General features: G+C 45.1%; 1 protein-coding gene across 1 annotated transcript in view; it reads right to left on the bottom strand.

Moving 5' to 3' along the window:
* The window catches only part of ADD2 (adducin 2), a 106,955-nt gene that overhangs the window by 35,515 nt on the left and 53,194 nt on the right, over nucleotides 1-18,246 (bottom strand). Inside the window, 3 exon segments of the mRNA NM_001266617.1 lie at nucleotides 7,027-7,165; nucleotides 8,950-9,166; nucleotides 15,761-15,879. Coding sequence (NP_001253546.1) covers nucleotides 7,027-7,165; nucleotides 8,950-9,132 — 322 coding nt within the window. The 5' untranslated portion in view covers nucleotides 9,133-9,166; nucleotides 15,761-15,879.

Genomic DNA, 18,246 nt, shown 5'->3' with positions numbered 1-18,246 from the left:
GGCTGAAAGGCTGGCTCAGGCAGGATACCTAGGCTCCTCTCTGGGCATGCAGTCCCTAGCTATATGGTGGTTCTTTCTGGGAATCTGGGGGGATGTGGAAGGGATTTGGAAATGGGCCTAGAGGGTTTGATAGTCTTGTCCTCAGGGCATGCAAGGGTCTAGGAGATGACATCCAGTCTATCCCGTTAACTATGATGACCACTGCCTACATGCCTCAGGAAGGGAGCAGAGGGCATCTGAACTCCAGCGCCTGAATCAGCATCTAGGAACCAATAAGAGAATCAATAGGAAAGGTTCTGGCTTAAAATGGTTTCTGGCTGGGAGCCTCCTGATGCTGCCTCTCCCAGCTCCCACCAAAGATTTTAATGGATCAGGATGCTCTTTGGAAGCTTTTACCACCTCTGTGAACCTTGCTGCGGTACAATGTATGTCCTGCATCGAGTGTGCTATTAGTGGAAGTGATGACGTGGTCTACAAAAGTGAGGGCGGACTGGGTGCTGGGCCAACATCCAGCGAGCAGAGCAGGCCTTGAATCATCCATGTCAGGAAACGCACACAAGGGCCTGTGCCAACCAGAGGTGATACACCTCCAGGGCAGGTGCCCTGCAAACACAGATAGCGGGGACAGCAGTGGTCCAAAAGCCTAGTTAACTGCCAAGGACAACAACAAACTTCCAAAGTTAAGGATTTCTAATTCAAATTGACCCGTCTGGGATTGCCTCCTCCCTCTGTGGGTTCCCCAGACAAGAAATTACCTCTCTGCTTCATGTCTAGCAGTAAGGAGGGCATGTCAAAAGCACAGGGCTCCAGGCAAAGGCGGGCAGGTGGGGCTGATGTTGGGAGGTCTATACAGTCTATACCACAGTTCTTTGAATACTTCTCCCACAAATAACCATGGGGCCCCAGTGATGGCCAGGGGGCCAGAATAGGTCTGAAAACACTCACCCCATCACATCCTCTGTGTCTGTATCAAAGAGAGTCTCCCTCCCCAACCCCTTGGAGGTTCAACTAAGAGGATTACCTCACCCACAGGTACAAGGGGCAGAAGAAGAAGAGAACAGGAGGGCTCAAAAGGAGCTCCCGATCCCCTGCTCTGAGTCTCAAGAGAAGGGGGATGAAGAGAGGTTGATTAATGAGTACAAAAACACAGACAGACTGAAGAAATTCTGGAATTTGAAAATACAATAGGGCAACTACAGTTAACAAGAATTCATAGTGCATTTCAAAACAGCTAGAAGAAAAGATGTGGAATGTTCCCAATAAAGAAATAAGTGTTTGAGGTGATGGTTATTCCAATCACCCTGATTTGATCATTACATTATATTTATATATAAAAAGTCACATGTACCCCATAAATATGTACAACTATTATGTATCCATTTTTAAAATAAAATAATATTACAACAAGTTTTTAAAAGCTTATTCTAAATGGCCTCACAAAGGTTAGGATGGCTAAATGTCACGTTTATAAATCAGATCTAATTGAGCCATTAAGTCAAAGTAACTAAGAAAACACAGAAAAAGATGAAAACTCACCACGGTCCCTGAAAGCTAAGACTTAAGGGCACACTGATGTGCAAAACTCCAATTTCTAAGGCAAATGGAGCTAGACAGATAACAACCTATCTGGGCTTGAACTTCTGATACTTGAAACTTCCCCTCTCCACATCCCGGACTCAGATATCCCGGATGTGTACTAAGCAGATTTCCAGGCATCCATCTGTCTTCCTGACAGATGCTGATTGGTGAGGCAATGGGAATGCTGGTCAGCCCTATTCCTTTCTCAGGAGGAAGAGTATAAGGACAGACATGGAAAGGATGGTAGAGAATATGACAGATTTGGGAGACAAAAACCAAAGAGCAAGGCTATAGATATGCGAGTACTCATTGATTATGGGAAAAGTTCATATAAAGAAAAAAACCTACAATTATATGCTTCCTGGTAACATTTCTGAAATATAGGGATAAGGGGAAAATATCCATAAGCATCTAGAAAAAAAAAATATTTGGCTACCTAAAAAGGAAACAAAAAAAATTGGCTGATTTCTCTGTTATAGCCACAGAATGTCAGATGGCAATGCTATAGGAAGTTTACAAAAAATAAATACAGGCCAGGCACAGTGGCTCACAATTGTAATCCCAGCACTCTGGGAAGCTAATGCAGAAAAATTGCCTGAGCCTAGGAGTTTGAGACCAGCCTGGGCAACATAGTGAGACCTCGTCTCTATAAAAAATTTAAAAATTGCCCAGGCATGGTGGCACATGCCTGTAGTCCCAGCTACTTGGGAGGCTAAGTTAGGAAGATCATTGAGCCCAGGAGGTTGAGGCTGCAGTGAGCTGTGTTTGCACCATTGCTGTCCAGCCTAGGAGACAGAGCAAGACCCTGTCTCAAAAACAAAACAAAACAAAAAAAACCCCACTAAAATAAAGTGGCCCAAAAGAGGTAAAAATAAAAGGAAGTTCAAAAGTACACCAGGCAAATATAAACAAAAACTAAGCAGAGGTCATCACATTATTATCAAAATAGAAGTTGGGCAAAACAATATTCTCTTATACAAAGAAGCTATTTTTGTAGGTCATTTTATATGAATTAAACGTACAATCAATAGTGAAGCTGTAACTATCAGTCATGCTTATGCCGTGAATATTTCAAGATAGAGAAAGCAAAAACTATCATAAATACCAAGAGAAATGAAGAGAAATCAAATATAATGGGAGAAAATTTTTGACAAAATCAAATTAAAACAAAAATATAGATTAAATACCATGCTATAGAGATGGTGTATACCCATTATCATTCTAAAATGATATTAGGCCACAAAGAATATCTCAATAAATCTCCAACACAGAAATTAAATAGGCTACATTTTCTAAACATAATGCAATAAAATCCAATGCTATTAGCAAACCTGTAAAAGACTAAGCATTCGACCACTTGGAAATGAGAAAACACTCCCAGATAGCTCTTAGAAGAAAAATAAAGTCCAAACAGCAACTGCAAGCTATTTAGAAATTAACAATAAAAGAAACACTATGTGTCACATTCCTGAGATAAGGCCAAACACATACTCATAGAAAAAAATGTATAGCCTTAAATATCTTTATTATTGAATTAATTTTTTAAAAAATCAATTTTATGCTACTCTAGAAAATACATAAACAACAAAATAAACAGAATTATGGAAAAGAATTAATGAATATAGAAACAAAAGTAATGAATCAAGAAGCAGAAAGAATAACAGGACCAATAAGTAAATCCAAGAATTGGCTTATATGAGAAGATCGATGAATAAACAAATACCTAGATTGGTCAATAAAGAGAAAGTAAAAATTTACATAGCACCAGGAATGAGAATGGGATGTTATCTCATCTACTTTAGCAGGAAATTTAAATGATAAAAATAATATTGTAAATGACTCTAATAATTTTGAAAAGCTCCATGAAATGTATTATTTTACACAAAATATATGACCAAAATTTAACCAAGAAGCAGCAAAATAAATTTTAAAACTCCAGATGAAACTGAAGACAAAAACATCAAAAATCCCTAAAAATACTCCAGATCTAGATGACTTTCTAAGTGAATAATAAATCTCAAGGAACAGAGTTTCCTATCTTATTTAAACTATATCAGGGTAAAAAAGAGAGTGAAATCACCTTGATTCATGTTATGAAATTACAGCCGTAATGTCAATACTAGGTAAAGACTGCCCAAAAAGTGAAATGCTAACCAATCTCATATGTGAATATGAATGCAAAAATCTTTAATAAAATTCTGGAAAATCAAATCCAGAAGGGTATTTTTAAAAGAATGCATCAAGACCAGGAATGATTTATTTCAGTAATGAAAAAGGAGTTCAATATTCAGAAATCTGTTACTATAACTCATCACCTCAATAGTTCAAGGAAAAAAAAAATCAATAAATGGCCAAAATGTATGACATTCAGCATCCATTCCTGAGAAAAACTCGTAGTGAACTAGAATAAAAAAATACTTCCTCAACATGACAAAAAATAATTATCTCAAACTCTTGTGGTGAAACAACTTTCATTAAAGTCAGAAATAAGACAAGGATAACTATAATCTATTATTAAACATTGTTCTGAAAGTTCTAACAGATTCAAAGAGAAAACTGGAAAAATAAACCAATGGGTAAATGTTAAAATGAAGGAAACAAAATGATTATGATTTGCAGATTATGTGATTTTTGTATATACAACACCCAAAAGAATTAACTGAGATGATATTAAAATTTAAATAAGAGTTCAATAAGGGGCTAATGTATACACACACACGCATACACACACTTTTATGTATATATATATATCTAACAATTTATCTTAAATGAGAACTATAACCAGAAAGAAAATAGAATGGATAAAGATTCATTTAAAATAACAAAGTTATTTAAAAATTCCAGAATAAACTTCATAAGAAATTAGTAAGAACTACATGAAACTAATTACTAAACTTTTCTGATGAATATGAAAGAAGACTTAAATAAATAAAAGACATATCTCATTTCTGAAAAGATTTACAATTCACTCATGTAAATATTTTTAAGTACCTGCTATGTGCCAGATACATTCTAAATCAAAGGATATAGCGGTGAACCAAACATACAAATTTCCCCTACAGAGCTTACATTCTAATATAAAATTATAAATTTATAAATTCTTCACCAAATCAACTTATTCATTTAATGTAATCCCAATCAAATCCCAAAAGGAATTTTTAAGGTCAATGGGGGGACTTGACAAAATAATTCTAAAGTTTGTTTGATTTTTGTTTTTGCTTATTTGAGATGGAATCTTGCTCTGTCACTCAGGCTGGAGTGCAGTGGTGCGATCTCGGCTCACTGCACCCTCCACCTCTGGGGTTCAAACAATTCTCCCGCCTCAGTCTCCCAAGCAGTTGGGATTACAGGCTTGTACCACCATGCCTGGCTAATTTTTGTATTTTTAGTAAAGCCAGGGTTTCACCATGTTGGCCGGGCTGGTCTCAAACTCCTGACCTCAGGTGATCCACCTGGTTTGGCCTCCCAAAATGTTGGAATTATAGGCATGAACCATTGTACCTGGCCTAAAGTTATTGTAAAGAATAAACTTGTACAAACAGTTGAGAAAAATTGACAAATGCATAATTAAGTGTATTTGTTCCATTGGATGATAAAACATGGGAAAGATATTTCTAAGCATGCAATCAAATGCAGAACACACAAAGGAAAATTACAATGGTTTCCACTACACAGAAACTAAAGAATTCTATAAGACAAAAAAAAAAAAAAATGCCATGAACAAAACTAAAAGACAAAGGAGAAACTGGAAAAAAAAATGCAATATATTTGACTATAATAGAGAAATAGCTTTACTTTATAAAAATGTAAAAATCTATAAGAAAATAACACACTAACAGGAAAACAGGCAAAGGATTTAAAAAGGCAATTTACTATAAAAAGAAAGTCAGGGCCGGGCACAGTGGCTCACGTCTGTAATGCTAACACTTTGGGAGGCCAAGGTGGGCGGATCACTTGAACCCAGAAGTTCCAAACCAGCCTGGGCAACATGGTGAAACCCTGTCTCCACAAAAAACACAAAAATTAGCTGGGCGTGTGGTGCATGCCTGTGGTCCCAGCTACTTGGCAGGCTGAAGTGGGAGGATCACTTGAGCCTGGAAGGTTGCAGTGGGCTGAGATTGCACCATTGCACTCTAGCCTGGGCAACAGAGTGAGATTCTGTGAGAAAGAGAGGGAAAAAAAGAAAAGGAAAGAAAAGGAAAAGGAAAGGAAGAAGAAAAGAAGAAGGAAAGGAAAGGAAGAAGAAAAGGAAAGAGAGAAAGAGAAAGGAAGGAAGGAAGGAAGGAAGGAAGGAAGGAAGGAAGGGAGGGAGGGCGGGAGGGAGGGCGGGAGGAAAGGAAGGAAGGAAGGAAGGAAGGAAGGAAGGAAGGAAGGAAAGAAAATCATGTCCAATATGTATGTGAAAATACATAATATATCCAACCTCATCAGTAGTCAAATAAATGCACATTAAAACACAAATAAGGTATTATTTGTCACCTACTGAATTGGAAGGATGAAACAAATGGTAATATACACTATGGACCAGGGTAGAGGAAATGGGCACTCTACCGAATTGCTGTTGGGAACGTAAATTGGATCCATTTGGAGAAAGGATGTAATCTGCCATTATGCATTAAAATCTTTAAAACATGCATGCATGTACTTCAATTCAGCAATTCTACTAGTAATTTATCTTAAGAAAATAATCATGGATATAATCTCAGGTTTATTTACAAGGATGTTTATTGCATTGTTGTTCCTAATAGAAAAAGTTGGAAATAACCTAAAAGTCCAACAATGGGAAATTGATTAAATAGCATGTATCCACCAAAAATTATATTATAGAACCATATTTTATGTAATTACATTTGTGTTTGCATAATCTACATATGTTAAGAAAAAAAGGACTGGAAGGATATATGTTTACCAAAATATTAAGAATAGTAATTTGAGGGCTTTAAGAACACAGTAGAATGATTTCTGTTTCCCTTTCTTGGTTATTTTCACAGTTTTCAGCCATAATCCTGCAATAATCTTATTGAGGGGGAGTATTTTTTTATGCTTGTTTTTTAAACGTTATGGGCAGACCATAACAGCCCAGGAGGGTGGCTTCCTGCATAGCCCTGGCTGGCTCCTCTCAGCCCTCATCTGTGGAGTCAGGTGGGCCTGTCTAGTGGGGCATGGAAACACACGCTTCAGTGGTCTCCTCCCATCCGCTGAAGTCACCTCCGCCTTCTCATTCCTGGCATCAGGGGTAATTCTTCTGTGGATGTTTAATTTGTATCAACATCAGAAGCAGAGCCAGGTACCTCTCTGGCTGCTGCTGAGCTCCCCAAGGCCTGATAACACAATAGGCTGCTTGCTCCATTGCCTGGCAACCAGATGCTTCTTGCTGCTCCTCCCTCTCTTCCCCACCCCACCCTCCCCTCCACCTCTGCTCCTGGCAGCTCCCCAGACACCACATACTCATGGAAGATGTTGGGAAGACTGCGTGGGAGGTGCTGGCCATGAAGTCCGCGATCTGCCGCAGGGCCCAGATGTTGGAGGAGTTGTTCCCCTTCTTCATCTGCTCCTGGATGAGGCCTTCCAGCTCCTCCCTGAAAGACTAAAGTAGGCCCCGAGGTGCTGGTCTCCCCATAGCCTCTCACACAGCTGCCGAACAATGAGCTCTTCCAAGTGCCCACCCCTTGCCCCTGGGTCAGCTAGGTCAGGGCCATGCTCAGGATCCCTGGCCACAAGGGACACGGAGCAGTTCCACTAGGACCTCAGGAATTGCTGTATGGGAAGCAACAAAGAAATGCTGGGAATGGATCTTGTGTTCCCTTGCCCTCTGGGCAGTAATCCAGATTCCAGATCCTTTCTGTGTCTAAATGAGGGCCAAGACCCCTCCCCACCATCAGACATGGTAGGACTTCACTTTAGTAATGAAGGACATTTTTTTAGGCAGAACTGAATGGAGAGAGCCACCATCCCTCTCCATTAGCGATGCCTGTGATTCTTTCCAGCCTCAGTTTCCTCATGTGCTTAATGAAAGGGTAGGAGCCAGAACAGGAGGATTTGATGGCCTCTGAGGTCGCTTCCACTCCTGATGTTCAACTCCAAGCCTGGCTTTTCAGACCATGGGGCCATAAGCAAGGAATCCCGCCCACCAGGTGGCAGGAGAAAACACTCAAGAGGAAATGGGGGGCCACTTAGGTGTGTTGGCCAACCTATAAAAGGACAGAAGGAAGCAGACCCTCCTCCAATCCCTATTTCCTGCCTGAGCCCTGAAATCTGGACTGGTGCTAACTCTGCCACCTCTCCTAACCCCCTTGTCACCCCTCCTAGCCACACTCTGGGGTTTTCCCAGGGGCTCCTCACCCCAGTGCTTTCAGCATCTGCCATATTTCTCCAGGCTCCCCAACACAATATCACCCAGACCTGGGTCCATTCCCTGGAGCTGCTCTGTGAAGCCTGAGTAGGCACCATGGCTCCCAGCCAGGGCCTCACACAGCCCCTGCACAGGCCCTGGCTCTCTGGAGCCCAGAAGGCCAAGGCAGAGCGGCTCCCACCTCCTGAGCCCATCCTGGCAAGCAACTGGAGACGCCAACTCTGTCCCTGGGCTTCCCGATCCTTAGGATCATGGGCTGATTCCTGAGGACCCCCAAACTCTACACAGTCAGATCCCTCTTGCCTCCTCCACACTGATCTCCCTCTGTCTTCAGTGGTCCACAGGGCCCATGCTTCTGCCTTCTCAAAAGGCACTACCTGTCTCAAGGAGGAGCTCTGTGTCCACGCCAGGCAGGAATCAACCGGCCCCAAGTAAGGAGGGAGGTGAGTGATCTCAACTTGCCTTCCCTTCCCACACCGCATCCCATAGCCCTGCTGAGTCCTCCACTCTCCCCACCTCCTGGGGCTTCCAGGCCCTCCTCAGCCCCATCCCATTCATGTCAAAGCTTCATTTGTCCCGACAGAAAGTTCTTACTTTGTGGTGTTCAGTAAAGGGAGCCCCAACCCCTCCTTCTGGTACCCTGCTGGTCTCCAATTTACATGGATTTTTCCGTTCACTGTCATAGCTTTCAGTGAGGAGGGAAGACTGGGAACTGAGGCTCCGAAGGGGCACAGGAAACTGAGGGGGACTTCTGTCTCCGTCCCACCTCCCCCTGCCCCCCGGCCCCCCCACCCCACCCCCCGCCCCGCACACAGCCAAACTGCCGCATACAAGCCAGTTTCTGTCATCCACAAGGGAAATTCAAGGCCCCTGGTGACCAGATCCGTCTTGCTCAGTGGGCTTACATTTCTACCGACCCTGAGCAAGGGGAAGAGGAGTTACTCATCTTTCGTGTGGGTATATGCCCTGAAGAGCCAGCGCCCCCTGCGCCCTCTCCCGTCCGGGTCAGCCCCACTCACGGGACTCTGCAGGATCATGGTGACGCGCTTCTTCTGCTCCATTAGGTTGAAGTCCTGCCGCAGGTCTGCTGCCTGGTTGCGAAGACGCATGTACTCGGGGTCATCCTCTGAGAAGCGGTCAAAGTAAGGCTGCCCCTGCGGGGGCGGCGGCGAGGCAGCCTCAGGGACCGTCTCTTCGCTCATTTTCCCGGTGGGTTTGCAATCCGCTCCTGGAACCCTACAGAGAAGCGGAGAGGGTATGCAGTTGGTTGGTGCTCCCCATCGGGGTACCCGCTTCCCAGAGAACAGGACTGGGTTCGGTTGGATTCTCAGTGGGGTGCGGCTATTCCCAGGATAGTAGAGGCAGAGCCTGGGGAGGAGGGCAGGACGCCGGCAGCGGCCCCATATATCCATCTATAGGAGCGCTGCTGTGCCATGAGACTAAGTAAAAACATGGGTTCAGGTATCCACTCCCTTCCCCAACTAGCCAGCGCTTAAATGGTTCCACTTGGCTTGGAGTAGAGAGTTCCCCGAATGCAAACATGACCTGCAGACCTTGTTGAGCATTTCTGTGATGCACACCTATGTAGTGGTAAGCTACTTACTGGAAATTAGTACTTCATCTAAAATGGAAACCCTCTAAGAAGGCCCCTCAAAAATTATGGTGGAAATAGCTACTGCATGCTGGGCTTAATACCTAGGTGATGGGTTGACAGGCGCAGCAAACCACCGTGGCACACATTTACCTATGTATCAAACCTGCACATCCTGCACACGTACCCCAGAACTAAAAAGAAAAAAAAGTTATGGTGGGAAATTCACAAAAGAACATTAGTATTAAACAGGGCCTACTGAGACTACTACTACAAGAGCATGGGAACTACTAACATGTGGGAAGCACTTCGCCCAGTGCTTTTCTTTACAACTTAAACTTCGCTCTGGCCCCTGGAAAGGAATTTATCGGTGAATCTGTTTCTGTGAAACTTGTCTTAATGCAGAATCAGATTCTCATTTCAAGTTTAAAAAGAGGTATGCAACTTTATTAATGGAAAATTATTTTCTCTTCAATCCCACTCAACTCATGTTGAGAAACAACAACTAAGGTTTGCAGGGTGCCGTGCTGCCCGGCTGCCAGATCCCCACATGCTGTGTGTAAACCTACTCCCCGGAGCACGGACGATGACAGCCTCTGGAAAGTCAAGCTGCGGGAAAGCTGTGGATTTTTTCTAATCAAGCATGCTTTTTAAAATGTGTGAATGATGAATGAAGAAATGTTTTCTGTTGCTATCTTGGAGCCCTTCTGAAGAGTAAGCCTGCAGTTCCGGGCTTCACTTCCCGGCTGTGGGAGTTTGGTCAAGCCCATCTCCCTTCCTGTGTCAGCACTGCAAGGCCTTTAAGTCAGTGCTCTGCCCCTTCAACACACAGGGTGGCCTTATAGAGCGTTGGCCTTCTCCCTACTGGCCGATTCTCTTCTCAGCAGAAGGCAGCATGTACTTTGGCTGAACAATAATTAGCTTTTTAACATACATGTGGAGATACAAATAAAAGAGCATTACAAGGGACCAGGACACCTGGGTTCTCATCCATAACCTGCCACTCCCTTGCTTTACCTCCATGGGCTCCCATTCCATGAGGAGATGGCGTGCTCTCTTGTTCTTTGGGAGAAGGCTCCTGGCCTCCCGGGTCCTGATCTGCCCTTTGCCTGTGGCTGGCCGGTCCTGACTCCCTCCAGCCTTGCTCCAGCAGTCCTATTGGCCCCAGCCTACCCTTGATTCTGGTCAGAAACTCATTACAAAGGAGACTTTGCTGATGTCCAGTAAAGCATATTCTTGTTGTCCCTGAGCTGCCTGTAACCTCTTCTTCCACATTCTATCAGAACTCCACCCTCTACCCTTGCAATCTCTCTGGGTGGGGTGAGGGGAGAATGATGCCATAAATAAGCTTGGAGGACAGTGGGAGGCCATTCCATCAGCCCAGAATACACAGATGGTTTCTTGTTGTTCTTGTTTGCATTCTTCCTTTAGGGAAAAGGCAAAAAGTTCATTCAAGGGAAGGCACATGGACAGAGTTCCTCAAGGATCAGCTGATGGCCTGAGCCCTCAGCCTAGAGCAGTGGTTCTCAACCTAGAGTGCACAATAGCATCACCTTGGGAACTTTAAAAACTATTGATACCAGATATTCTAATATAATTAGTCTGAGGTATGACCTGGACATCAGGATTTTCAGAAGCTCCCTAATCCCTAATGAGCAGCCAGGGCTGAAATAGCTATAGTTTAGATGTTACTGGTTGCAACATGTAATGGAAGGTGTCCATTCCAGGTGTTGGCCATTTCTAGCCAGTTGGACATAAGATGGCACAAAACCTCACATGTCTGACTGCCACACCACAGGCCACTTCCCATAGCTGTCTTGGCCCCTCCTCTCATTCAAACCACCACCTCCCATGATACACTTGGCCTGGAACATGTTACATTAAGTTTGGCCTAAAGCTGCCTCCTTACATATTTTAAGTGTAGCCTAAGGGCTTTTCCACGTATAATAAACTGATGTGTAATAGACTGTAACCTACTCTTGTGACAAGTAGCTGAGTCTCAGCCAACCACAGCAACTGAGTTTCCACCAATCACAGGTAGCCAACTATTCAAACACTGTTCCAATAAAGCAAACACAGAGCCGTAACCAATCCAGCCATGTCTGAACCAATCCAGCCATGTCTGTATCTCACTTCCATTTTCTGTAGGTCACTTTCCTTTTTCTGTCCATAAATGTATCCAATCATGTGGCAGTCTCAGAGGCACTCAGAAACCATTCTGGTTCTGAGGGCTCCCCAGTTCCTGAATCATGCTTTGCTCAAACTCTGTTAAGTTTAATTTGCCTAAAATTTTTCTCTTAACAGGCAGTGGGAGTGCTCCAAATGCCACCATGGCCCGCTTCTGCAAAGCTGCAAACCAGGACCTATGATCTTAATCATTCCACTAGTTAGTCATCTTCTTATGAAAGCCCTTACCTGATTTCCCCCAACCAGCACCACACTTACCAGCAGTGTTGACAAAATATTTGGTAATAGGAGATGGAGATGAAGGGTTGGAGGTAGGGGAAGGGGTCTGCTGGGAGTGGCAGCCAAAAAAAAAAAGATTCTGTAAAGAAAGATTTTGGAACAGATTTGGCAGGCTGCTAGAATAGTTGTTATACTTAGCAACATTTAAATCCAGACCCTTTCCTTTCATCTGAATGGAAAAAGAGTGATTGAGTCAGGGATGTTGCTGGTGGACTGAGCTCTAGACTAGAAGTCCAGGGACCCACAGTCTTGCCCCTATGTGTCACTCAGTAGCTGCATGGGCTTGGGCAAGTCATTGCCTCTCTCTGGGTCTCACTTTGCCCAGCTCTAAATGAGAAAATGAACCGAATAACCTCTGGGGTCCCTTCCAGCTCTGACACTATGATTTATCTGAGTTGGAGACAGATACATTCATGTAATAAAGGCAGAAGGATGGAGGATCTGGGTTTCCTGGAGCAAGAGACCTTCCTGCTTTCCCCCAGAGCCTCTCCCACAAGTCAGATGCCAATAGAGAAACATCAGAAAAGAACACACATTGGCTTTGTGGATTCCAGTCAATCCCATGTGCATGGGGTTAGTTAAGAATATTTCACCTCTCTCATGCTCACACCCAACCTCATCCCTGGACCTTGAAGATAAGAAGGGATGACAAAGTCAAACATAATGGGACTGCATCGGAGCCACACAGACATGTGGCCCCCACCCAGATTCTTCTGGGCAGGCAGCACTGCAGAACAAAACTCTTCCAGAGACATCACCTCATCGAACCCCATTCCTTCTCTGTTTAGTGACTCATCATAGTAAATTAATTCTCTCTGGCGCTTTCAAAGCCCTGAACCTTTGATGTTATTTTTAAAACAGCAACAAGCAACTCCCCTTCCCCAGCGAGTACACTGGATGTGAGCATAGGCATGTGAGCCCCCTGAGCTCCCTAGGACTCCAGGCTCCAAGCCAACTGAACTCTCAGCTTCTCTGGGACTGGGATCATTTTAGCCAGCACAGCCTTGTACTGAGCCTTCCTGGCATAAACCCTTTTTCATCCAGGCAGGAAGAGGTTGACCATCTCCCCTTCCCCATGGAGCGGTTCCATTTCCCAGCAACTGGTCTGTGAAGGCTGTGAAGTAGCTCTGCCCTCTCTGAAGTGCAAACAACCAAGAAGCTCCGGGCCTGATGGACAGGAGCTCACACCACTATGCCCCAGGGCCTGCCTTCCCTTCTTAGAGCCCAGCCCCAGAGGGTTGCTCCAGAGGTACTCCGATGGGGGTGGTGTAGGACATGGAAGCCCTGACTCCATCACCATCACAACAGGGGCCTGGGTCAAGCCTTTGGCTTTGTGAATCAGAGGCATCCTCTTGTGCTCCTTCCTTCTGTCTCCACAAAGTTATGTGCAGAATGGCTTAGCAATTAAAAGCAGAGACTCTGGAACAAGACCATCTGGGTTCAAATCTCAGCTGTGCCACTTATTATCTGTGTAATCTTGAGCTAGTTACTTAACTGCTCTGTGCCTCTGTTTCCCCACATATAAAATGGGGACTGTAGTAAATTAACTACCTTGAAAGGTACTTGTGAGGATTAGTGAACTTAAGGTATGTAGAGTATTTAAAACAGGGCTTGATACATATAGCAAGTGCTATTAACTATTTACTCTTATTATGTGTGATTTCAGGGCTTAAGTCATCTTAGCATTAGGAATTCAAGTAATGAGAGGCTTGTGATTCAATTATAAACAGGTGCACACTAAATAACTGTAATTATGTGTTTTAGTCTAAAAAACTAATTCAATCTTGAGCTATATTGACAAAAAGAAGAACATTCAGAAAAAGACTGAGAATGTCCAGTTTCCCAACCAGATAGTGGGAACAGGTCAACCTCGGTATCACAAAAAAGAAGCTAAGCAGGATGCTGGAGATCAGAGACCAGCGTGTGATAAGCCAGGTGTGATATAAGAAAGACTATATCTGGTCTTTGTCCCTGGTTCCTGGCACAGAGATTCAAAAACCTTTGGAATTCCTAAAATGCCCAAAAGACAGTAGGAATGTCTTTTGTTATTCATCACGAGCGCCTTTCAACTGAACCTGAGTTTATACTAATAAGGTGACGTATAATAGGCCCTTAGTTTCAAGGAAGTGTCTAGCCACCTCAGAAAATCCAAGCACATGATTAGAAGCCTGTAGCATCAGCTCCACCCCCACTGCCCCCCCACCCCACCACTTCCAAAGCAGGGAGAGGGGCTAGAGATTGAGTCCAGACAAGTGGCAAATGATTTAACCACTCATGCCTCTGTAACAAACGCCCCTTGATTTTTAAAAAAAATCTCTGGACTCCAAGGTGTTGGGGAACTTCCTGGTTGGTGAACACATTGATGTGCTGGGCAAGTGGTGTGCCTGGATTCCACAGGAGAGAGCACAGAAGCTCTGTGCGCCTCACCTTACACCCTGACCTATGGATGCATCTCTTCCATGTGGGTGTTCCAGAGTTGGACCCTTTGAAATATGATTGCAAGTACCATGCTTTCGGTGAGTTCTGTGACTCATTCTAATGAATTATTGAACCTGAAGAGGGGTCACGGGAACTCCTAAATTTACAGCCAAGTCAGTTGGAAGTGTGGGTGACCTGGGGACCCCACTTGTGGCTGGTGCCTGAGGTGGGGATGGTCATATTCGTGACCTTGTCCTTTACCTTGTAGTAGTTAGCTTGTGTGCCCTTCAACTTGGGGTAGTGCATGTCAGAATTGAATTGAATTGTAGGACAGCCAGCTGATGACAGGGAATTGGTGACATAATATTACCAAGCAACTTTTTATTCATGATGTATTTTCGCCCCCAGGACCAATCTATGAGGTCGATATTATTGTTCCAGTTTTACTTAAACAAAATAAAGATAGGCCGGGCGCAGTGGCTCATGTCTGTAATCCCAGCATTTTGGGAGGCCGAGGCAGGTGGATCATCTGAGGTCAGGAGTGTGAGACCAGCCTGGCCAACATGGTGAAACCCCATCTCTATTAAAAATACAAAAATTAACTGGGTGTGGTCATGTGCATCTGTAGTCCCAGCTACTCGGGAGGCTGAGGCAGGAGAACCTGGGAGGCAGAGGTTGCAATGAGCTGAGATCACACCACTGCACTCCAACCTAGGTGAAAGAGGGAGACCCTGTCTCAAAAAAAAAAAAAAAGATAAAGATAAAGAAACTGAATCACAAAGTGATGAACAAACTTGCTCAAGGTCACACAGATAACAGTGGAGTCAGGATTTCAACCAGGTTTGTCTCTAGCCCCACATCCTGTACTTCTCCACTCCATCATTCTGCCCCAGAACATCTGCTGGGCTGCCATGTGGAAGAAGGATTAGGCTGGTTCTCTAGAACCTCAGAGGCCAGAACTAGGAAACCAGGTGGTTTTTACAGACAGGCAGATTGCAGCTGAGGGCACAGGGGAGAACTTCCTAAGGGCAGGAGCTGCTCAGTAATGGGAAGGTGGAACAGGCTGTCTTGTCAGGTGGGGAGTTGTCTCTGCTGGGAGTCAGAGTGAGCACAGGATGCTGTAAAGGGGCTTCTGTCTTTGCTGAGTCACAGGCAGGGGGAGGACTAGTGACTTCTAAGGTCCTTCAGGTTCTGTGGTAGGTCTTGAGTCAGCAGGATAAGGGGAGTTCATGGCAATGACCTGAGTGTCTGGAAGCTCATCCTCATGCAAAGGGCCTTGTCTGCACCTCATGTGATGGGCCCAACCAAAAAGTGTGCGTCACCCCCATCACCGCCAGAAACTGCTGCTTACTTACCGGGAGACTGGCCCAGCCCTGTCCAAGGCTCCTTCCGTTCAGTGTTCAGTCTGCACCCCCCAGTTCCACTCTCAAGGGTGCCGGCCACATCTACACAACCTCAAACATCCAGGTGGAAACTGCAACACACAAACACGACAAGTGTCAGGGCCTTGCCTGCACCACCATGACTCTTTACCTGATTTATAAGAGCTTCTGGGAAATTCCTTAAAATGAACTTGAAACGAATTTTTATTTTAAAAGCAAATTATGCCTTTAAAAAGGTAAAGAGGCCGGGTGCAGTAGCTCATGTCTGTAATCCCAGCACTTTGGGAGGCCAAGGTGGGGGGATCACGAGGTCAAGAGATCGGGACCATCCTGGCCAACATGGTGAAACCCCATTCTACCAAAAGTACAAAAATTAGTCGGGCATCGTGGTGGGTGCCTATACTCCCAGCTACTCAGGAGGCTGAGGCAGGAGAATTGCTTGAACCCGGGAGGTGGAGGTTGCAGTGAGCTGAGATCACGCCACTACACTCCAGCCTGGGGGACAGAAAGAGACTCTGTCTCAAAAAAAAAGGTAAAGAAAGCTACATTATCTTTACAATTGGGATAAAAATTCCTTTTAAAGAAAAGAATTGGATAATCTCTTTGCTGAGTCCTGGCTGGCAAGGCCTCCAGGGACAGTAGTTGCGCTGGCCTAGTGGAGGGTGCAGAATGTGGAACTCCTGCACGAGCCCAGACGGGGTTGCTAGTTGCTGAGCTGGGAGGATCTCCATTCTTAAGACCCCCAAAACACTTCACTAACAGCTGCTAAACTCACAGATGCTAATGTGAGTGATGTTTGGATGCAGCCCAAGACGCAGAAGCAGCCTGAAGAATACTGCATCCCAGGAAAATGGGAGAGTTTTAGATTTGCACAGGCTGTCCGTGGGTGAATTCAAGGCCATTTCACCTAGAGTTCGAGGGGAAGAAAGGCCCCAGCGAATACCTGCATAATAGATCCTAAAGTACTACTAAGGAGGAATATAAAGTTGTTAATACCTTACAAACTAGGGTGAGTTACTAGTCTAAAACTCCTAGGAATCAAGGTCTTCAAAGCATTAATTGTCAAAATGTTTAAAAATAAAGACAAGTGATGACAAGTGATCATTTTCCATTTTCACTTGGACATCCTGTTGTTCTGACCCAGAGCTGCTGGGGGCTGTCTCATCCAGGGCTGGCAGCATCCCTGACCACCCCCACCCTACTGCTGCCTGCCCATGGCTCTGGCTCACTGGCAGCTCAGGTCCATCCCTGACCCAGTGCTGTCCAGAGTGGAGCCATTTGGAGAGACTCGTCCCACCAATGAGGGACAAGGAAAACTCATCTTGGTAGGTACAATGTGCCTGTGGGAATCCAGGACACCTGCACACCCACTAAGGCTCAGCCTCCTCCTCAATCCAGCCAGGGGGCCTGGGGCTCAGTGTTTCAGTGCCTGGATGGTCCCTGAGCCCAGTCCTGATGCTCATGATTCTACTTAGGAACTTGTAAGTTGCTTCTAAGAGCGAGACTCTGCGCGCTGCACATCCAGTGCCGACTAAGGTCTTTCTCCCAAAGGTTCTATTTTTAACTAGAACAGGGTCCCAGCCACCACTTGATGCTGCCTCTCTCCAATGGTGGGGTTTGCTGATGTATCTCCACTGCCCTCCTTAAGGACCAATCTTGCAGCCTCAAGCACCAGCTTCCTCCCCTTCCCCAGAAGGTCTGAGGCTGCCCTGTGGCCATAACCTGCTAAGATTTGAATTTTCAGAATCTCAGCTATTTTTTGTGTTTACTAATAGAATTAATCCTTTGCCCCCAGAAGTAGCCTGCACCATTCCTGTAAGAAAGCAAACATTTATCCCCAACGTAAATACCCAGTGAACAAAATAATTCCCACCCCAACCCCCACTGCTGCTGAAATTCCCCATCAGAGCACATTCCTTGGGTTATGGTGTTATGCCCCTGATTAAAATGAAAATAGTCCTGAGAGGTATTTGAGGCAAGTGTATTATCTAGAAACCATTGTCCTGTGGCAATGAAACTGTCAAATCTCTGATCGTGGAGTTGGGCTGAGCAGGCAAGACAGGCACCAGATCAGCAAGCTTTAATGAGAGAAGGAAGAGAAAGAGGCCTAATGCCAGGGCTGCTCTAGTGAGGCCCCAGCTGCTGTCCTGGGGGAATTTAGATAATCCTGGCCAGACAGAACCCTCTGAGCCTGCTGAAGCTGCTGTACCAAGCACAGCATCACCCCTTGTGCAGCCTTCAGCTTCCCAGCACATGCTTTGAGAACCTAGCTCTCTCCAGCTTCCAGCCCCCACATCCCTCAGGCAGAGCGGAGATGCAAGGGACAGTGTGAGCCACGGTGCCCCATGTAGTGAAAACAGATGCCTGACATCCCCTGGGTGGTTCAGAGAGCACCAGAGGCACAGCCCCCTCAGAGCCACCGGCCCCCTGCTCTTGGTGTGCAATCACGCTGGGCTGTG

The sequence above is a fragment of the Macaca mulatta genome, chromosome 13 (genome assembly GCF_049350105.2).
Source record: "Macaca mulatta isolate MMU2019108-1 chromosome 13, T2T-MMU8v2.0, whole genome shotgun sequence".
NCBI lineage: Eukaryota > Metazoa > Chordata > Mammalia > Primates > Cercopithecidae > Macaca > Macaca mulatta.
This window is presented reverse-complemented; position numbering and strand designations above follow the sequence as displayed.